The sequence below is a fragment of the Megalops cyprinoides genome, chromosome 21, assembly GCF_013368585.1.
Source record: "Megalops cyprinoides isolate fMegCyp1 chromosome 21, fMegCyp1.pri, whole genome shotgun sequence".
In the NCBI taxonomy this organism is placed as follows: Eukaryota; Metazoa; Chordata; class Actinopteri; order Elopiformes; family Megalopidae; genus Megalops; species Megalops cyprinoides.
Genome location: NC_050603.1, coordinates 22375578 through 22391597, shown reverse-complemented (window position 1 = coordinate 22391597; position 16020 = coordinate 22375578). Strand labels below are relative to the sequence as shown.

At 49.3% G+C, this 16020-nt stretch overlaps 1 protein-coding gene across 1 annotated transcript in view; it reads left to right on the top strand.

Annotated features, from left to right (window-relative positions):
- The window catches only part of vps50 (VPS50 EARP/GARPII complex subunit), a 126549-nt gene that overhangs the window by 23253 nt on the left and 87276 nt on the right, over positions 1-16020 (top strand). The window contains exons 5-9 of the mRNA XM_036555593.1: positions 4981-5034; positions 9578-9648; positions 10229-10346; positions 10941-10976; positions 11323-11405. Coding sequence (XP_036411486.1) covers positions 4981-5034; positions 9578-9648; positions 10229-10346; positions 10941-10976; positions 11323-11405 — 362 coding nt within the window. The remainder of the gene's footprint in view (positions 1-4980; positions 5035-9577; positions 9649-10228; positions 10347-10940; positions 10977-11322; positions 11406-16020) is intronic.

Below are 16020 nucleotides of genomic sequence, written 5' to 3'. Positions count from 1 at the left end.
GGGTACATCGGAGCGTTCTGTTTACTGGGCTTGGTTTTTTCCTGGCGTTAAGCGGTTGGCGGCCTGGTGGGTGACAGCGGCCGGCGGTGTCACCGCCACTCGTTTCCGGAGTCGTGCTTGGGACGCTGTGACTAACTGGAAACACCAAGCCGGCGTCCAGATGCCCGTTCGACCGCGAAGCGGTCACGCCACGGGGCTCTGCCGTCACACTCCCCCTGCGGCGATTGCAGGTGGCGAGCCGACTCATCTCAGTCAGACCAGACAACAGCTGGAGAGGACAGGAATTTAACGCCGAGCACCTCTGTCTGCGGTGTTCGCATTTTGAGTGACATTTGGAAGGGAAGCGAAAATAGGCTCTCGGAGAGGTGCTGGCGGATCCCCAGTGCCCTGTCCAGCGGTCACGTGAATAATTTAGTCCCCTGCACTGAGTCATTGTTCCGTGACTCAGAAATGATCCAAACTCGACCTCCTTTCCGTGGGGTGTGCGCCTGTAGCCAGCACCCCTAAGCAGCATCATTCCTGAATGAAAAGTCCTGTAATGTCTAATTTATTGCCACCGATGATACGGCGACATAATCACCGCTGTCACTTCCCTTCTCCCCTGCAGCCTTAATTGGAAGATTTGACAAATTTGTGCCACGAGTCATTGGCGAACTAATTGGCTGTCCGCATGAGATTGTCACCAATGTTGAAACGGCAGCCATGCATCCAATGAGAGAGAGAGAGAGAGATAGAGTATGAAAGATATAGGGAAAGAGAAGCAGAGAGAGAGAGTGCGAGAGAGAACGACAGGAGTACTGCCCCCCCCCCCCCCATCCTCCTGGAAGAAGAGGACAGGATCTCCAGGTTTAATGGAGGCCTTTAGGACAGCACTCCGAATAATTGCCTCCACTGCAGCTCATCTTTTTTGGGCCGGTTCTCACAGGATATGGTGCTGGTGTTGCTACAGAGAGGGGGGCATGTCAGCAAAGGTCTGCTAACACTCTGGATGCAGTCCTGGAGGATACACGCTTCCATTACACCAGCGTTAGCCTGCGCCGCTGTCTGGCGAAGAGCCCTCCAATCACAAAGAAGGAGCCTTGTGGCACCTTGGAGTGCGAGTTAGGAACACGTCCCAACCGCGCGGCAGGCCGGGCCCTCTGGGATGCGCCGGCCTCGTCCTCTGCCCACCCGCTCGTTTACGCAGCCCCTGATGCGGTGTCCCCACTGTCTCGCCTTAAAACAGGCGTTGTCGTTGAATGCATAATCTGCATTACAGATGTATGAACGACGCACGCTCCAAGCACACGGTCTCTGGGGACAAAAGGGGAGGAGGGAGCGGAGAGACATGCAAATGAGGCCCTTCAGTTTTGCATAGCTGATTAGCTTTATAAGTGGCTCGTTCTAATCTGATACCATTTGAATACGATTTTTTGCCTTTTTTTTTTTTTTTTTATTCCTCGGTTCCGAAAACGGATCATCCCCGAGTTAATTTCGCTTCATTAGAAACGGGCCCTAATCCGCCCAGGAAGAAAAGATCCGACGCTATTTTAAAGTACAATTGCTCCTTTTTAAAGTAACAGTCGTTCCCTCTTCTGCCTCCTCGGAGCGGATCTGCGCGGTGAGGTCACAGCAGGGGGTGGCGGTGTGTTTGCCAGAGGCTGGCGGGGCCTGCGTTCCGTTTGTCCCTAATTAGGGCTGTCCTCTGCCACCCTGCATCCTCCCTTTGCTGGGTGCTTAACCGGAATTCTCCTGCGTCCCTGCTCCTCGATAATTGTTTTGAGCTTTTCAGCTTTGGCAGTGTGGCCACTCTGATTCTGGTGCAGCGCAGGCGGGCTGTGGCCCGGCCTTAGAGAATCCCACCGTCGTCTGAGCGCAGAATCTTCTCAGAATCGCCGGTAAACATTTCCGTTTTTCTCCGGAATCGGGACTGAGGAAAGCTTTGTGTCATTTCCCAAGCGAAGGCTCTTTTCAGGTGGTGCAGATCGAGTTGATTCACACGCGCGGACGGGGGCAGCGCTGCAGTCGCTGTCGAACTGAATCTCGAGGCTCTTGATTGGTCCCCCTCTGGTGCTAAGTGCGAAAGGGGAGTTTGGGCTCAGTGCAGGTGGCTCCTTGAGAGAGGAGGTGATTGGCTCGTCACGACACTGAATCTCAAAAATTGATTGGTGCGCTGCTGGAAGACCCAAAAGGGGGAAGACTGCACACTGTGCCTCATCTGATTGAAATGGTGGGGTGTATTATTAAGGCGTCTTTTGCACATAATAAAAGCCATCTTTCTGGTGTCAGTTTTATATTTAGCCCCTTTATCACAAAGCCTGTTCAGTTTCCAAGTAAACCCTTCGGTTTCTTCCTGGCGTATGGGCTCAGGATGAATATGACAGCTACTTATTTTCAGTCTTGCTCAATCCTGCCTGTTACTGTTTACCATTACTGCGTCATCCCGGCATTTGCCTTCACCACATCCAACGGTTGAATTCCCCAATAGAGTAGCGGTACACGTTGCAGAGAAGCACTTCCCCTCTCGACCAGTAGGTGGTGCAGTGGACTCAATTAACCAAATGAGCTGAGCTCCCATGCTGTTTTAAGTCCCACCAGCCTATCATCTCTTTGAAAGGAAGTGTCCTTATTGCGCATAACCAGTAGTTTCTCAAGGAATGTATTCAAAGGTGCAACTGAATGACACAGTATATCTGCAAGGCTTTCAAATCAGGTGAATTTCAAGCTCAACAAGAACGCAAATTGCTTCACTTATTTTTGCTGTGCCTCCTTTGTCGTGGTCTGCTTTTTTTCTCATATAATACACTGTATCGTCTGGGGTATTGGACTGCGCATTTGAAACCCCTGTTTTTTTTTTTTTTTTTTTTTTTGAGATGTTTCTCCTTTTCAAGGGGACTGCCTGGTTAAGCAATATAAAAGTAGAACAAATAAATGGAAGAAATGGAATTACTGTAGTTCTGACTGTACCATCACACGATCCATAGGGCACGGAGACCTCATTTTTTCACTGTCTCCCAGTACCCTCGAGCAGCCATTTTTGTGAATTAAATGCCATTATTTAGGTGAGCAGGACACCGCAGGTGGGCAGGTCTCTGAATTCAAGCACTCTAAGACCATGGTGCAGCAGATTATTTCTTAATGAGTTTAATTTGGGCGTAATTGAAGCGAGGACGCCTGAGAGCTCCTGAAAAATTCTCTCTGCAGTGACCGGGGGTGAAGATCAGCAACACTGTTGCTGTGTTCGATCCACCATTCCGGGGGATTCGCTATAGAGAAAAGGGAATTCTGCCAGTACAGCACGGTACCGAGAGACAGATCAACCATAATTTCGGTATAAAAAGAAGCTTATGGATGCAGTGAGCAATTGTTGAATATGTATATTCACATAGTAATTGTTGGGAATTTTGCATTGCACTAATGTATGGCACTTGTATTCTTACTGAAGCACGAAGGCAGAAGTTATCACGGCACTATGTGACGAGCTGAGGGGAGTTTTGTGGAGAGATGCTCTTACAGCAGACTCATGCTGTTGTGTGGCCAGGGAAAAGTGTCCTTCCCTCCTCAATGGAGCGCCCCTTTCTGCGGCGTTGGGAGATCTGCTTTGGTGGGACGGTGTTCGGGGGATTCCTCCACCCAGGTCGCCTCAGCTGTGGCTTCCGCACGGTGTGTTAGCAAGGGCAGCAGCGGAATAGGACAGGCCATCTGCCCCGGCCCCTTCTGTCAACACCCCCCACCGCCCCCACTCCCCGCTCAATGGTGGTAAATCCCACGCGCCAGTTCAGAGTGATATAGGAACCCATTTTACACTGCATGGCAGAAATCGATTCTCCCCCACAGTGGTACACAGTGCGCTCCCAACAGATGCTTTGTTTTACTGTCCCTGGCGACCTTCCCGCTAGCCGTGAATCAGGTCTTTCACTCCTGAGGCATACCCCATTCCAGCCCTGAGGGTTTACGGTTAGGTGACTGGTCTTGTGTCCAGAGGGTTGTGGGTTCAAGTCTCAGAGGGGGAGCATCTCTTGCGTCCTTGACCCAGACACTCAGTTTGAAATATTTCACAGAATACCCAGGTGTATAAACGTATGACCCCTGAAAAGTAAGCTGTATAAATTCCCCCTGGCAAAGGGTGTTTGAAAAGCAAACAAATTATAATGTAGTCATATGTTATAGAGAGAGATTTGATAATGTGTCTCATTTCTGTGGCGGCTGTATTTTTTCCTATAGGCTCATATGAACATGTTGCTTGATGTGAATACGGAGGTGAATGCAGAGCACTCTCAGAGGGCACGCCCTCGGATGCTGGCACGCGCTGGCCCCCACCGCTGAATAAAACATGCCTCTAACTTTCACATGCAGCCCTGGGGCTCCGTGGGGGGAGACTGACCTCTGCTGCCCTCTGTGACCTTTCCCAAATGGCCACATTCTGATACCGCTATACGATCCTTACTATGCTAATCTAATGTGGCCGGTTCACTTTCGAAACGCAGTTCCATTGCATTACCGTCCAGTGAAACTGAATGCTCATCGCTGAGGTCAAGTGACCGCCATGACCGCGGAGCCGACATTTTTTCACTGGCAGCTAGGGTCATTTTATGGGAAACTGAAAGCCAAGCGAAAGAGTGTTTGGTTAGAATTGCCTTGGTGCTTGCTCGGTTGGCCCAGCCAAACACATTCCCTGGGGTTAACGTTTCAATACTTCCTGACTTTTAATGGAAATTAAAAGTCATTACAAGCCCTAAGTAAGGATACATGTTGAATGGTAATTATAAGTTTAACGGCTGATTGGTTTTCAGAGGATCAGCTGGAGTTGACCTTTAAGAGCACCAGTACTTGGACATGAAGGAGAAGTAAATCAGAGAATCTGAAAGACTCATAACATGCATCTGAAATGCACAGCAGTGGTTCTACATATTCCCTTCCATCCTTCCCCGGTTTTATTTTAGCCCTACGGATGATGGATGTCGAACCCCCACTAATCTGAGTGCGACTTTCTATTCGTAGGTCTCCAAGAAGGTGGCAGACCTCATCTTGGAGAAGCAGCCCTCCTACGTCAAGGTAAGCCTCCTTTCAAAACCGAGTCTTTTATTCGCCTTTGTAATTCAATTTCTGACCCAAGCTAAGTCAAGCTCCCCACCCTCACATTCATATAGTTATTAAACCTGATGGTGATGTTGTGGTGAATGAACAATTAATGAAAAATTAACTAATCTATATTTTCATTTTTTTACCCAAAGAATATATATTTATGCTATGTAAAGGCTGTACGTGTAGCTGGCATTGTACATACAGCATTAGAGAATATGCAGGCGACCATTGGTAATCATGGTTTTTTGTTAAATTGCTTTTTAGCTAGCCTGGTGATGTCTGTTGTCTTGTGTAATACATGACTCTGCCTTTGCAGTTGGAAATTACGTTCTTTTGTATGGGTTTCTGTCACTCCAGCTCTGTTTTGATGGTCATGTGATGGACGGATTGGGCAGGGATGATGTCCGTGACCTGAAACGATATCGTCCTGCATCCAGATCAAAGCTGAGGGGGGGGGAGGAAACAAGCCGCCCCTCTCTGGGGTCTGGCTCCCGTCCCGGCTCTCTCAGATCTGTAATAGGATCACCCCGACTGAGGTTCTCGTGGCATTCACGGTGGCATAGGAAAGCCTTTTATCTGACATTTAATTGTCCTGATTTGCGTTTGAACCCGGCTGCCGGTAGACCTGTTCTGAGCGGTCCTTCCCACGACTGTTTCCCTGCCCTGGGATGGTCGTGGACCCTCGCTGCGTAAATGCGGCGTCGCGTTCAGAAGGTCGGCGCAAACACGCATCTCACCGCGGTGCAGCGGCGTCCCTCTGGGGCCCGGGCCCGCTCAGTTTAATCATGCTCCAATCCTCCGCCGCGCCTCTCTGCCGAAACCGGGCGGGGGGGGGGGGGGGGGGGGCGCCGCGGACGGCCACCCCCGCCTCTCTCCAGTCCCTCTGGAGCACCTCCGCTCGCTGCTCTCCGCGTGATAAATGAGTGCGATGACACGCCTCAAAGAGCGTTATCGGCTGTCTGCCAAGGCGCCGGCCTGGTGCGTCGCCCAAGGGAGCAGGTGGGCGGGGTGTGTCTCAGATGCCAGGGGTGGGGGGGGTGGACAAGAGCGCCTTGCGGCTTCAAAACACGCCGCTTCCAGCATGTTCCCCGCGCCTCCCCTCAGGGTTTCGGAGAGCGACCGACCAGCGCGTCTCAGTCGGCTTTTATTGCCCAGCTGGTGTGTCTTAATTGTCTTAGTTTTTGGTCGGCTTTTCTAATTCTTCAGTGCAGATACAGTAGACATCTTCAGATCACTCCCCAGGGACCAACTGTAGGGGCAGGAATCGGATTCTTAAATTAAAAAGAGAACGCAGTCCCTACCGATGGCAGCCTGCCTATCAAGAGAGTAAAACAGGAGCGCTTTAATCGAGTGGCAATTAACGGGAGACTGCTGGAAAACAAAAGACTGCCAGAAATAACAAAGAAAAAACAATCAAAAAATACCCACTGGCACAAGAGCTGGACCTCCTTTATACGAAACGGCAGCGTCCGAAAAATCCCCGGGTTCACTGCCAGCTTTATCAAAGCCATTACACCACACGCACTCTGCTCTGAGGCTGAAGTTTTTTGGTTTCCTGGCCAACTTTATCTGCTATCAAAATGTGTTTGTGTGGCAAACTCGTCCCTCACCAGAGCAGGCGTCGTACATGTATGGGGTGGGGGGCGTTGCTCATACATATCAATGAAACTGGGGTGGGGACTGCACCCCCTCGTCCACACGGATCCCCGCAGTCATTACTCATTGCCGGTCCCTCGCGGCCCCTCGCCGCGTCTCCGTTTAGGTATGGAGGATGCCGGTGCGTTTTCCACACAGGGGTCACACGGTCGCGGCGAGCGCATGAATATTAAACCGTCTCATGACCAAACGCCTCGGTGACCTCGGGCGGATTACTATTTAGCGCGGTGCCTCGGGAGTGCGCCGTGAATAAGCTAAGGCGGCCTTTACTGAACTGGGGCTTGATTGGAGACGGTGAGCCATGCCAAGTCTCGGCGTTCAGCTTTGTGCTGCTTTCTTAAGGGGTGGAACTGGAGAAATGACACCATTTGAATACCATTTAGTTATTTGGTTACGAGAGAGGAGAGAGAGAACATGCACGTGCCCCTGCTGTAGTAATGCCCTTGACGTATTTCGCCAGGAAATGGTGCAAACGGGCGCCTTACGCATAGTTCCTGACCAGCCCCTCCTCCGGCGCTCTTCTCCTCACAACCAGCACAGCGCCGGGGTGCCGGACGCTCCCCTCAAGGTCGTCCTCAGCTCACAGGTGCATGGCAGAGGAGAGGAGGAGGCCGGCCAGTCCCAGCATGCTCTGCTCCTGTGGTGAAAACGGTGCTGCAAGCTGTGTGGGACGGCCCACTCTCAGGGCAGGTTGGGGGTGTGTTTTGGACACAAAAATAAACAGATTACCATCGATGTTGTTTTGCCGTTAGGCGTGATTATTGCACCTCGGCAGTTCCCAGACCGGCACTCCGGAGATTGTCGGTCATTCTCCTGGCTAACCATCTGATCTGACGGTCCTTAACCCACGGCCAAATTAGAACGGAGATTTGGGTGGCCTGACTCACCATTAAGGACGACGGATGACTGTCTGGCAGCAGAGGGCTGGGCGGAGCAGGCGGAAGTTGTTCTGCAGATTGAGGAGTCAATAAGCCCTCCAGTAAGCATTTCCAGGCAGGAGCACTGATCTCAGATCAGTTTTGTGGTTTGGCTTATAATGGCTAATGGTGGAATTGTGGTACGGAAATCTGACCCCACATTAGCGCTTGATGGGCAACCTCTGCCTGGAGCCATAAATCCACTGCCCCTTTGTGCTCCATTACGATATTAGTCGCGAAAACATTGTCGTTGTTAAGTGAGGACTGGAGTAGGCGTAAACCACGTGGCCTTGGACGTGCACACTGCCCAAGTTGGTAAAAGGGTCGAAATGCACCCCACCCGACGCTTTGTTCATAGACCGTAACCTCAGCAGTGTTCTGACTGGGCTTTTGCAGGGGATATTGGCATTTCACAGCCAGGAAATGCATAACTGTGTCTCCCCGATGCACGTTCACCTTGCTCTGAGGAGCTAACGTCATCCACCAGTCGGTAGAATCAATAGTCACCTATGGTTCTGTTTTCTCTCATCTACCGAGTCAATTTACCAGAGACTCTAGAGAAATTACTCAGTTTATTTCACAAGGTAGTTTGTGTCAAAAATAATATAATGTGTTCCGTTTAAATCAAGAAATATGTTTTCTCCCTAAACTGTGCTTTTTGATAATTGTGCTGTTTCCGCTACAGTGAGGGAAGATTTTACTGAGCTCTTTCAGTTGGGCTTCGCCTGGTTTTTCTCAGGAATTGGAAGAGCGCGTGTCATCTGTTCAAGGGTTGTTCCGTCCCTGAAAATCAATTTTACGCCTCGTATTTACTCACCAAATTATTTTTTTAACGTGACAGGGTTATGATGTTTACTTTCTGAATACTGTGTCTTTATTCAGATGCCATAACGCTCCGTTTAGAGGGTTCAGCAAGTGAAGGCTTACCCAAGGCTATGACAGCTGGCCCTTCAAAAAAATACAAAAAATGAGAAAGAAACTGAAGACCAAAAGAAACGTTGTGACAAAATTAGCCCACTGGTTGTGGAGAAGGTTAAGAGAGTCTTTGTTCTCGAGCAGGTGTTAGTTTTGTCGTTCTCCAGTGAAAAGCAGCCTTTTGTGAGTGTATTGATTCCCCTTTTCCCACCATTACTTTGTGGGTTTGGTGGAACAAAGCTTCGGGCGTAAAGGGTACAAACAGTGGATAAAGAGGCCCCATCTTAGCTTTTGGTGGGAGGTGGGAGCGCTTCATGAGAAAGCACAAATTGCGCTTGAACAGTGAAGTTTTGTAGCCTGTGTGTACGAGCATGGCCAGCGGCCTTTCACACAGATAAATATTAGTCCTGAGCCCAATATGGCCGTCTCTCGAGGCGTGCGGCTCGACCATAGGTAACGGGCCAGTGGAAGCGTGAAGGACAGCGGTCTGTGACCTTCAGCTCGGTCACCATGGGCGCAGGCATTTTTCGGGATGCGGTGATTCAGAGCCTCACTGCCTCAGAGGAAGACCTTCCCTGCACAGCTGCGTGTATAACAGTAGCACGCTTATAAGACTTGCCACATGACGTTGCTCCTCGAGTTTCCGGGTTGTGTGGTTCGGTGGCCACGCTGCGCTGATGGCTTTGGCTGTGTCACTGTTGGTGAACCATTGGTTCAAAATTGAAAGGATTAAAACAAAAGTGTAACCAAAAGACGATAACTGCTGTCACCTTTCACAGCACTACATTAACCTGAACACTTAAGAATCCTGTGAGGAACTCTATCTAATATTGTGGTTATTGCTACTGCTGTTATTGTTAGTGTAAGCTACAAACAATATCAGTCGCTCAAACGGCTGCTTGGGTTGGTTTAAATGAACGGTCCATTATATTTATGCATTATATACAGCATTACATAGCTGAGCACGTACACTTTGGTTCTTGGTCTTTAATGTGATGACCTGTAAGAGAACTGCACTCTTTCAGGAGCTGGAGCGAGTGACGTCGTTACAAACGAATCTGCAGCTGGCAGCAGTGATATGCACCAACGCAAGAAGGTGAGCGCCAAACACGAAAAGCCACGCCAGTTGTTCTCAAAAACAGGAGGAGAAATTTACCCCCCTCCAAAACAAGGTGGCCCAACACGGTACCATCCTGTCAGTGCTTCAGTGACGGAGCGCACAGCGGGCTAACGCCTGTATTCAGTCAACAGCGACCTCCATTCGACAAAGAATGCTAAGCATTACTTTTTTCCCCTCGTATACGGAGTTTGTAAAGCTCAGCAATCACCAAAACTGATTGCGGGGGGAAAAAAATGTATTCGTGTTATAAAATAGCAACTCACTTGCATTTTGTCTGTCAAAGTGAAGGACAGTGTTGATTGAATCCAGGACTAAACAAATGGAGTGGAGTTTCATATGTTTAGAATGAAGAAGTTTGAATGAAACTTTGTCTCCACTCTGCTCACAAGATTCCTTAACAACCTGGATTTCACATCATTTTGATGCTGGTATCTGATTTCTTATGGTGTCATAGACACAGGACACTGAGGTAAGCACAGATAAATGCACAGTGGCATGCAGTGGTAGGAAGACGCTGTGCATCGCTTTTAAAGGTCACCTCCCTTTCTGCCTCCAGACAGCTTAGTCTTGCAAAGGAGGGCTTCACCGAAGCTAGTCTGGGGCTGCTGGCCAATCAGAGAAGGAGACAGCTGCTGACCGGGCTGCTGAAGTCACTGAGGACCATAAAGACTCTGGTACAGTCACCCTGTCACTCCTGGACACGCCGCAACTCTGTTCTCTCGCCCTCACCTGCACACCTGCACAAAGTCACTGTCCCTGCTGACCGTTACCACGCAAACCAGTGTTTTAATGTACCTGTCTTGTCCACCATTCGTTCCTAAACCGGTCCTGAATCAGAGAAATTGCCATGATGCAGCCTGTGCTCGTTGTCATTTAGTGTGATGAATGAATGCAAAAACGGAGTAAACCTACACCTAGCCAGGGCACAAGAGCCCACACACTCTCCACAACTGTTTAACCATTTTCCTTAACTGGCACAAGGAGCTGAAGCATACAAACACGCAGCAATTTGAAAATTAAAGATAATAATGCATTAGACAATAATGCAGGTAGATCGCACGATAAGCAAACCCACAGCAGACTCACTGCAGATATGGTAAACTAGCGAGCTCTGGACTAGAGAGGTAAAATAATGGGTACGGTTTCCTCTGCAAGGCTCTCGCCTGTATTGATTTTGTCACCGACAGAAGTCTGTGCAGTACTCTGTATAATGTTGAAATGTCCTGAAAACGAGAAGCTAAAATGTTCCTCTGTTCTCTGGCTCACAGCAAAGGACCGACGTGAGGCTGAGCGAGATGTTGGAGGTAGGTGCAGTGCCCAGGCATAAAGAGGCCTTCACATCCGCTCCTGCAGGTGTCCCAGAAACCATGACTACAAACTGTAACTTGCAGCAGTCAGTAGTGTCCAGTCACATGGTTCTCATGTACGTGGAATAATAAATATGTCCTCACAGTTGTTTTCATGTTTAAATTTATACAATTCACATCGGTCGTGACTGAAGCTTTGCCAGCACTCTAAGTTATGTGGCATTTCTCAGCAGCAACATCTTCACTGGAGTTTAAAAAAAGACTGAAGCGAGGTATGCTCTAGATTTTGTTTATCTGAAGAAGAACCGAATGCCTTTGACGTGCGTCTCATTTGTTCTCACAGGAGGAGGATTATCCAGGTGCAATCCAGTTGTGCTTGGAATGCCAGAAGGCCGCCAGCACATTCAAACACTACAGCTGTATAAGGTATGCGAATCCCTATCTGAGGTTGACATGTTTGCGGGAGTTTGCTGTCCGTTATTTTCTTTCATGTATAAATAGGCTTGGCGGCAGTGGGATTTTATCAGTAAAACATAGTGACGGGAGTGCAAACCCAAGGCAATCAAGCTGTAGCATGACTTTAGTTTTAACCAATCACAGCATTTTGCTGTCTGTCAGTGGTTGACATCACACCATAGCTCCACCCATTGTGGGCTTCTTAAGCCCTCCCTTTTGCACCTCAAATGAGATGTCAAGCAGTGGGCACAGTTCAGCAGGAGGACACCGTGATAGTCGCTTCATTCTGGTTCAGAAGGCGATGCTTGAGGAATGAGAGCCTATAGGTTCATGCTTTCATGTGACCAGAGATGGGGCATATTTGTCTTCTTGAGGTGGGACCTGATGAGCTCATATGGCTAATAAAGGTCATTGTCACTCAGACAAGCCTTCCCCTGGGCAGTGTTCCCCCATATTGATGTCATGTGGTGACCTCAGTGCTGTTGCAAGCCTCATCACTCGGGGTCAGGGGCGCGCTGCCTCTTCCTTGAGCTGACAGGATTAAAATGGACAGCGACTGATGACCCGCACATTAGGGCTGGATGGTCCTAATTTAAACTCCCCCCTCCTCGCAGCATCAACACCCCCCGCCCCTCAAGGGCCCTCTGCTCGATGGAGGGCATCCTTTATCAATGAGGCAGGCCCGCCCCTGAGGCCCCTGTGTGGGCCGTGGAGGAGAAGAACGTGTGTCTGGAATGGGCGGGCGCCACGTTCGCTGAGGTTGCGCGGCGGCACACTGGGCCACCGGCGCCGGCGGATCGATAAGCCGCTGACTTTGCTAATGGGCTGTCATTATTTTATTAGCTCCATCCCTCCAAGGAGGGGTCAGCCAGCTCGGCCGGTGCGGAGGCCCAAAGCCAAGTTTCGCCCAGGCTGCCCGGTGTCCGCTGTTGATTCAGCGGTGCTATTACTGGGCACTGCGTTCCGCGGCTGGCAGACTGTTTGTCCTGGCTTATCATCAGTCGGCTGGCCCACCCCGCTCACAAAGATATCGCTCCCTGTAGGGGATTAAAGGAGGGGGGCATTCAGTCTAACTGCCACGGCACTTTGGCCTTAACTCGGAGGAGCTCTGAGTTAGAGCATTATTACATTTTCTTTCAATTCTCACACAGTATTTTTCTTCAGTGCCAGCGGCTTCCGAACCTGTGATGTGTGATGATGTGTGATGATTTGTAAGTACCGCTCAAACGTAAGGGCAGCACTGTAGCCCTTAGATTGAATAGCTTGTCCTCATTCACTGTATGAAAATGCCTGCTGTAGATGCACTTTTTTGGAAGTCAGGAAGACTGCTGGGGGGGGGGGGGGGGGGGGGGGGGGCTTGTTCCTTAAATCTGACTGGCACGTTCAAGCAGGTGTTGCTGTGCCACTGTTTACTGTGCACCTTCTTTTCTTCCAAATCCCTATGGCCGCTAATCCCGCGACGGTGTGGCGGTAACATGAAAAAGTAGCCGAAATCTACGGTTTCCAGTGTAGACGGTGCAGTGTCGGAAGCCCTGGAGATTTCTTCTCGCTGTCTCTACTTGCCTTGAAGTTGGATAACTGTTCCTCTCCCACTCCGCGGAAGATCTGTCAGAAGATCCCCTGGATCTCAGAGTTAGCCTCCTGGGAGAGCCTCGGTGAAACTGGCCTCCTCGACAGGACAAAACAAAGGCAATCACTTACAAAAAGGACTTTCAGTGGCTGAAAAAAGACCCCATCATTTAGAAACGCCATCCAAAGGACAGGCACGGGGCTTGTGGCTGCTGACAGACTTACTGCCATTAAAAAACTCCCCCACCTTTGGGGTGAGATGCCTATAAAACAGTGGAGCAAACTGAAGTGATCAGTTTCATAACTGTTCAGAGATTGTTGTGGGTAAAATGTGAAAGGAAGAGAAGGGGAAGTGATCGGAACACCTCGTCCATGCTCCTGTGGTGTCCCAGAACGCGAAAAGAAGCCCTCAGATATTGTAAAAATAAGGCCATGTGGCCAGTAGCGATCCACACTGTTTAGAGGCAGCCTGAGGCGGTTATGGATCCTTCAGTTTCGGATGGAACCGCTGGGGTGAGAGCTGCCTCTGCAAATCAATCGTGAGCGAGCGGTGGGGTCCTCGAACGCAGAAAAGCGCCGCGGCGACGCTTCCCGCCAGATACGCCTCGGAGAGTGGCAATCCCCTCGACAGATGGCTTCCAGACTTTCCTTCCCCTCGGTTATCAGCGGCCTTTCGAGGCAGGGGATGCGGCGGGGGGCTGTCTGGAGCGGCCTGTTCCCCCTACACATATGTTGAGAGCCACGAGGTGAAACGCAGGCCAGACCGAGAGGGATTCAAGGAAGCTGTCGCAAGTGCGGATTCCTCCGCTCACCTGCTCATTGTTTTCAGTCGTCTCTTAATAAGGGGCGAACTCTGCTCACCCGGAAGGCTGCCAGATGAGGCCTCCCCGCTGCAGTCCCCTGCTGTTCCTCACACCCTATTTATACACACACCAGCTCAGGGGGAGGGGCATCGCTGCCTGCCAGTAAATATGGAGAAGCATCTGTGTGGCTTGTGTCGGAAACCTCTGACAGGCAGCGCTTAGGAAACACTTTTAATTTCAGAGCCAGAATTCGCAGGTTTTCACGGTCATTACCGTGTCAGCGCTGCACAGGGGAAATTTTCGGAATGGCAGAATTTCGACACCCCTGAAAGCCGTCATGTCACTGGGGGGGGAGTGTATATTCGGTCGAAAAAGGAAGTAGTTGTTCAAAGAACAAAAGAAGACCCTTCCAAATTGCACAGTAATTTACATTTTGTTTTATTTGCAGCTAGCAGGATCCCTCAGTAGAAAATCACAAAGCACAGCTAACGTTAATAGTATGTAATAATGTGGGAACAACATAACCATGTGTGATCAAGTTCGATTAATGCTTTTTTTTTTTTTTTTAAAAGCAGAGCCTGTTATTCCACTTTTCAATAGGTGTTTCACGTGTTATTGAATCTTCATTGGAGATTGCCTTGTGCCAGTATGGCCTCTTGCTGATGGCTGAACAGCAAAGGCTTGACAATAGTACTTTGTCACCACGGGGGCTTTGTGTCCCACCCCACTGCGGGGTCCCTACGCTCTAGGTACACGTCATCCAATAGTCTTAAACGCTCATTCAGGCGCATTCTGAGCAATCAGTTGTCACCATCAAAAATGTTGCTGCTGTCAGAACACCACACAAAAGACTGACTGGGAGTATAAATACACTGACCTTGTTCTGACTGCTCTCGACCGCAGATGGCATAGTGCAGTGTTTCATTGAAAGCAGGGGGACGTGTGCTGAGAAAGCTGAAGGCTCTGCTGGCTTGATTATAAATCAGCATTAATTCAGTGACTTAATTATCTGACTTATTAAGTGCCAGAGCCGGTGTGCACACGCTGAAGAAGCAGACGGAATGGTTGTCGGTACGAGCGTGCAGACTGCGGCGAAGAGCATCTGTTTTACCTCCAGACGGTCTGCATGGAACGCAGCCAGCGAAAGCAGGGTTTAGGTACTAAACAGCATACAGAGCAGTGTGTGTCGTGAGTTTTTTAGGATGTGCTTGATATTGACCGTGAGAAACTGCAGGGCCTCCAGTCATGAAAGCTGACTACTGTGCTTTTACAGTGAAAATACACCCTCCCCCCGTTACTGCCTTTACATGCAGTAACAAGAATCTTGATGTACATCTTGTGCTGTGTGCTTTGAAGTGGAAGGAGGTTTGCTCTCTGAAAGAAATAATATACGGTTGACAATATGTCTGGCTTTTTATGTTTTTTTCTTTTTATACATCCATATTTGGCACGTGAGGCTCATCTTTCTGTAACAACTCCAGCCATGCAGGTGTGCTGACACAAGATGAATGTGATCCTCCTGTACACTCGCACATAGATGATTTTTTCTGAACTGCAAGTCCCACAGTGCACCACAGTTAATTTTGCACCAGTTTTAGGGTAGGTGCTAGTCCGCTGGTGTCGTCTGAGCCACTCACAGGCATATTTAACAGATATGTTGAATATGTTAAGATATGTCACGTTGTGTTCTGTGGAGAAAAGGTAACTTAGGATTTGAAAAAAACTGTTGGATATACCAAGCACACATTACACAAATAGCCCTTGCACAGCCGATTGATGACACTCTCCCAAGGTTTAACTTCTTCAGAGACTGTGGACTCTTCATAATCTTCATATTTTAGATATTCTGGAGATATTTTACACTGACACACACGAATACATTCATAAGGCATAGTAAATAATATGGATTTTGTCATTATCCTGCTTCTCAAGTTGGCCTAAAAAAGGGCGCTCTCAGACCGTGCTTGGCAGATCATTCTTTTTAAATGCAGGGACACTTAGATATGGTGTGAAAGCCGGCTGGACATCAAAGCTCTGCAATCTTTTTTTCTGGTAATTGCTTTCTCTATCCAGAGTAGGCAGTTTATCTTTCCGTTGTAGTATCTCTCAATAACGGACACAAACGATGTGCACAGAGGAGTCTGCGTTTGTTCCACTGCATGACAGCAGAGTTAATTACTCTGTGAAGGCTTGTGCCAATAGATTTACTGCCC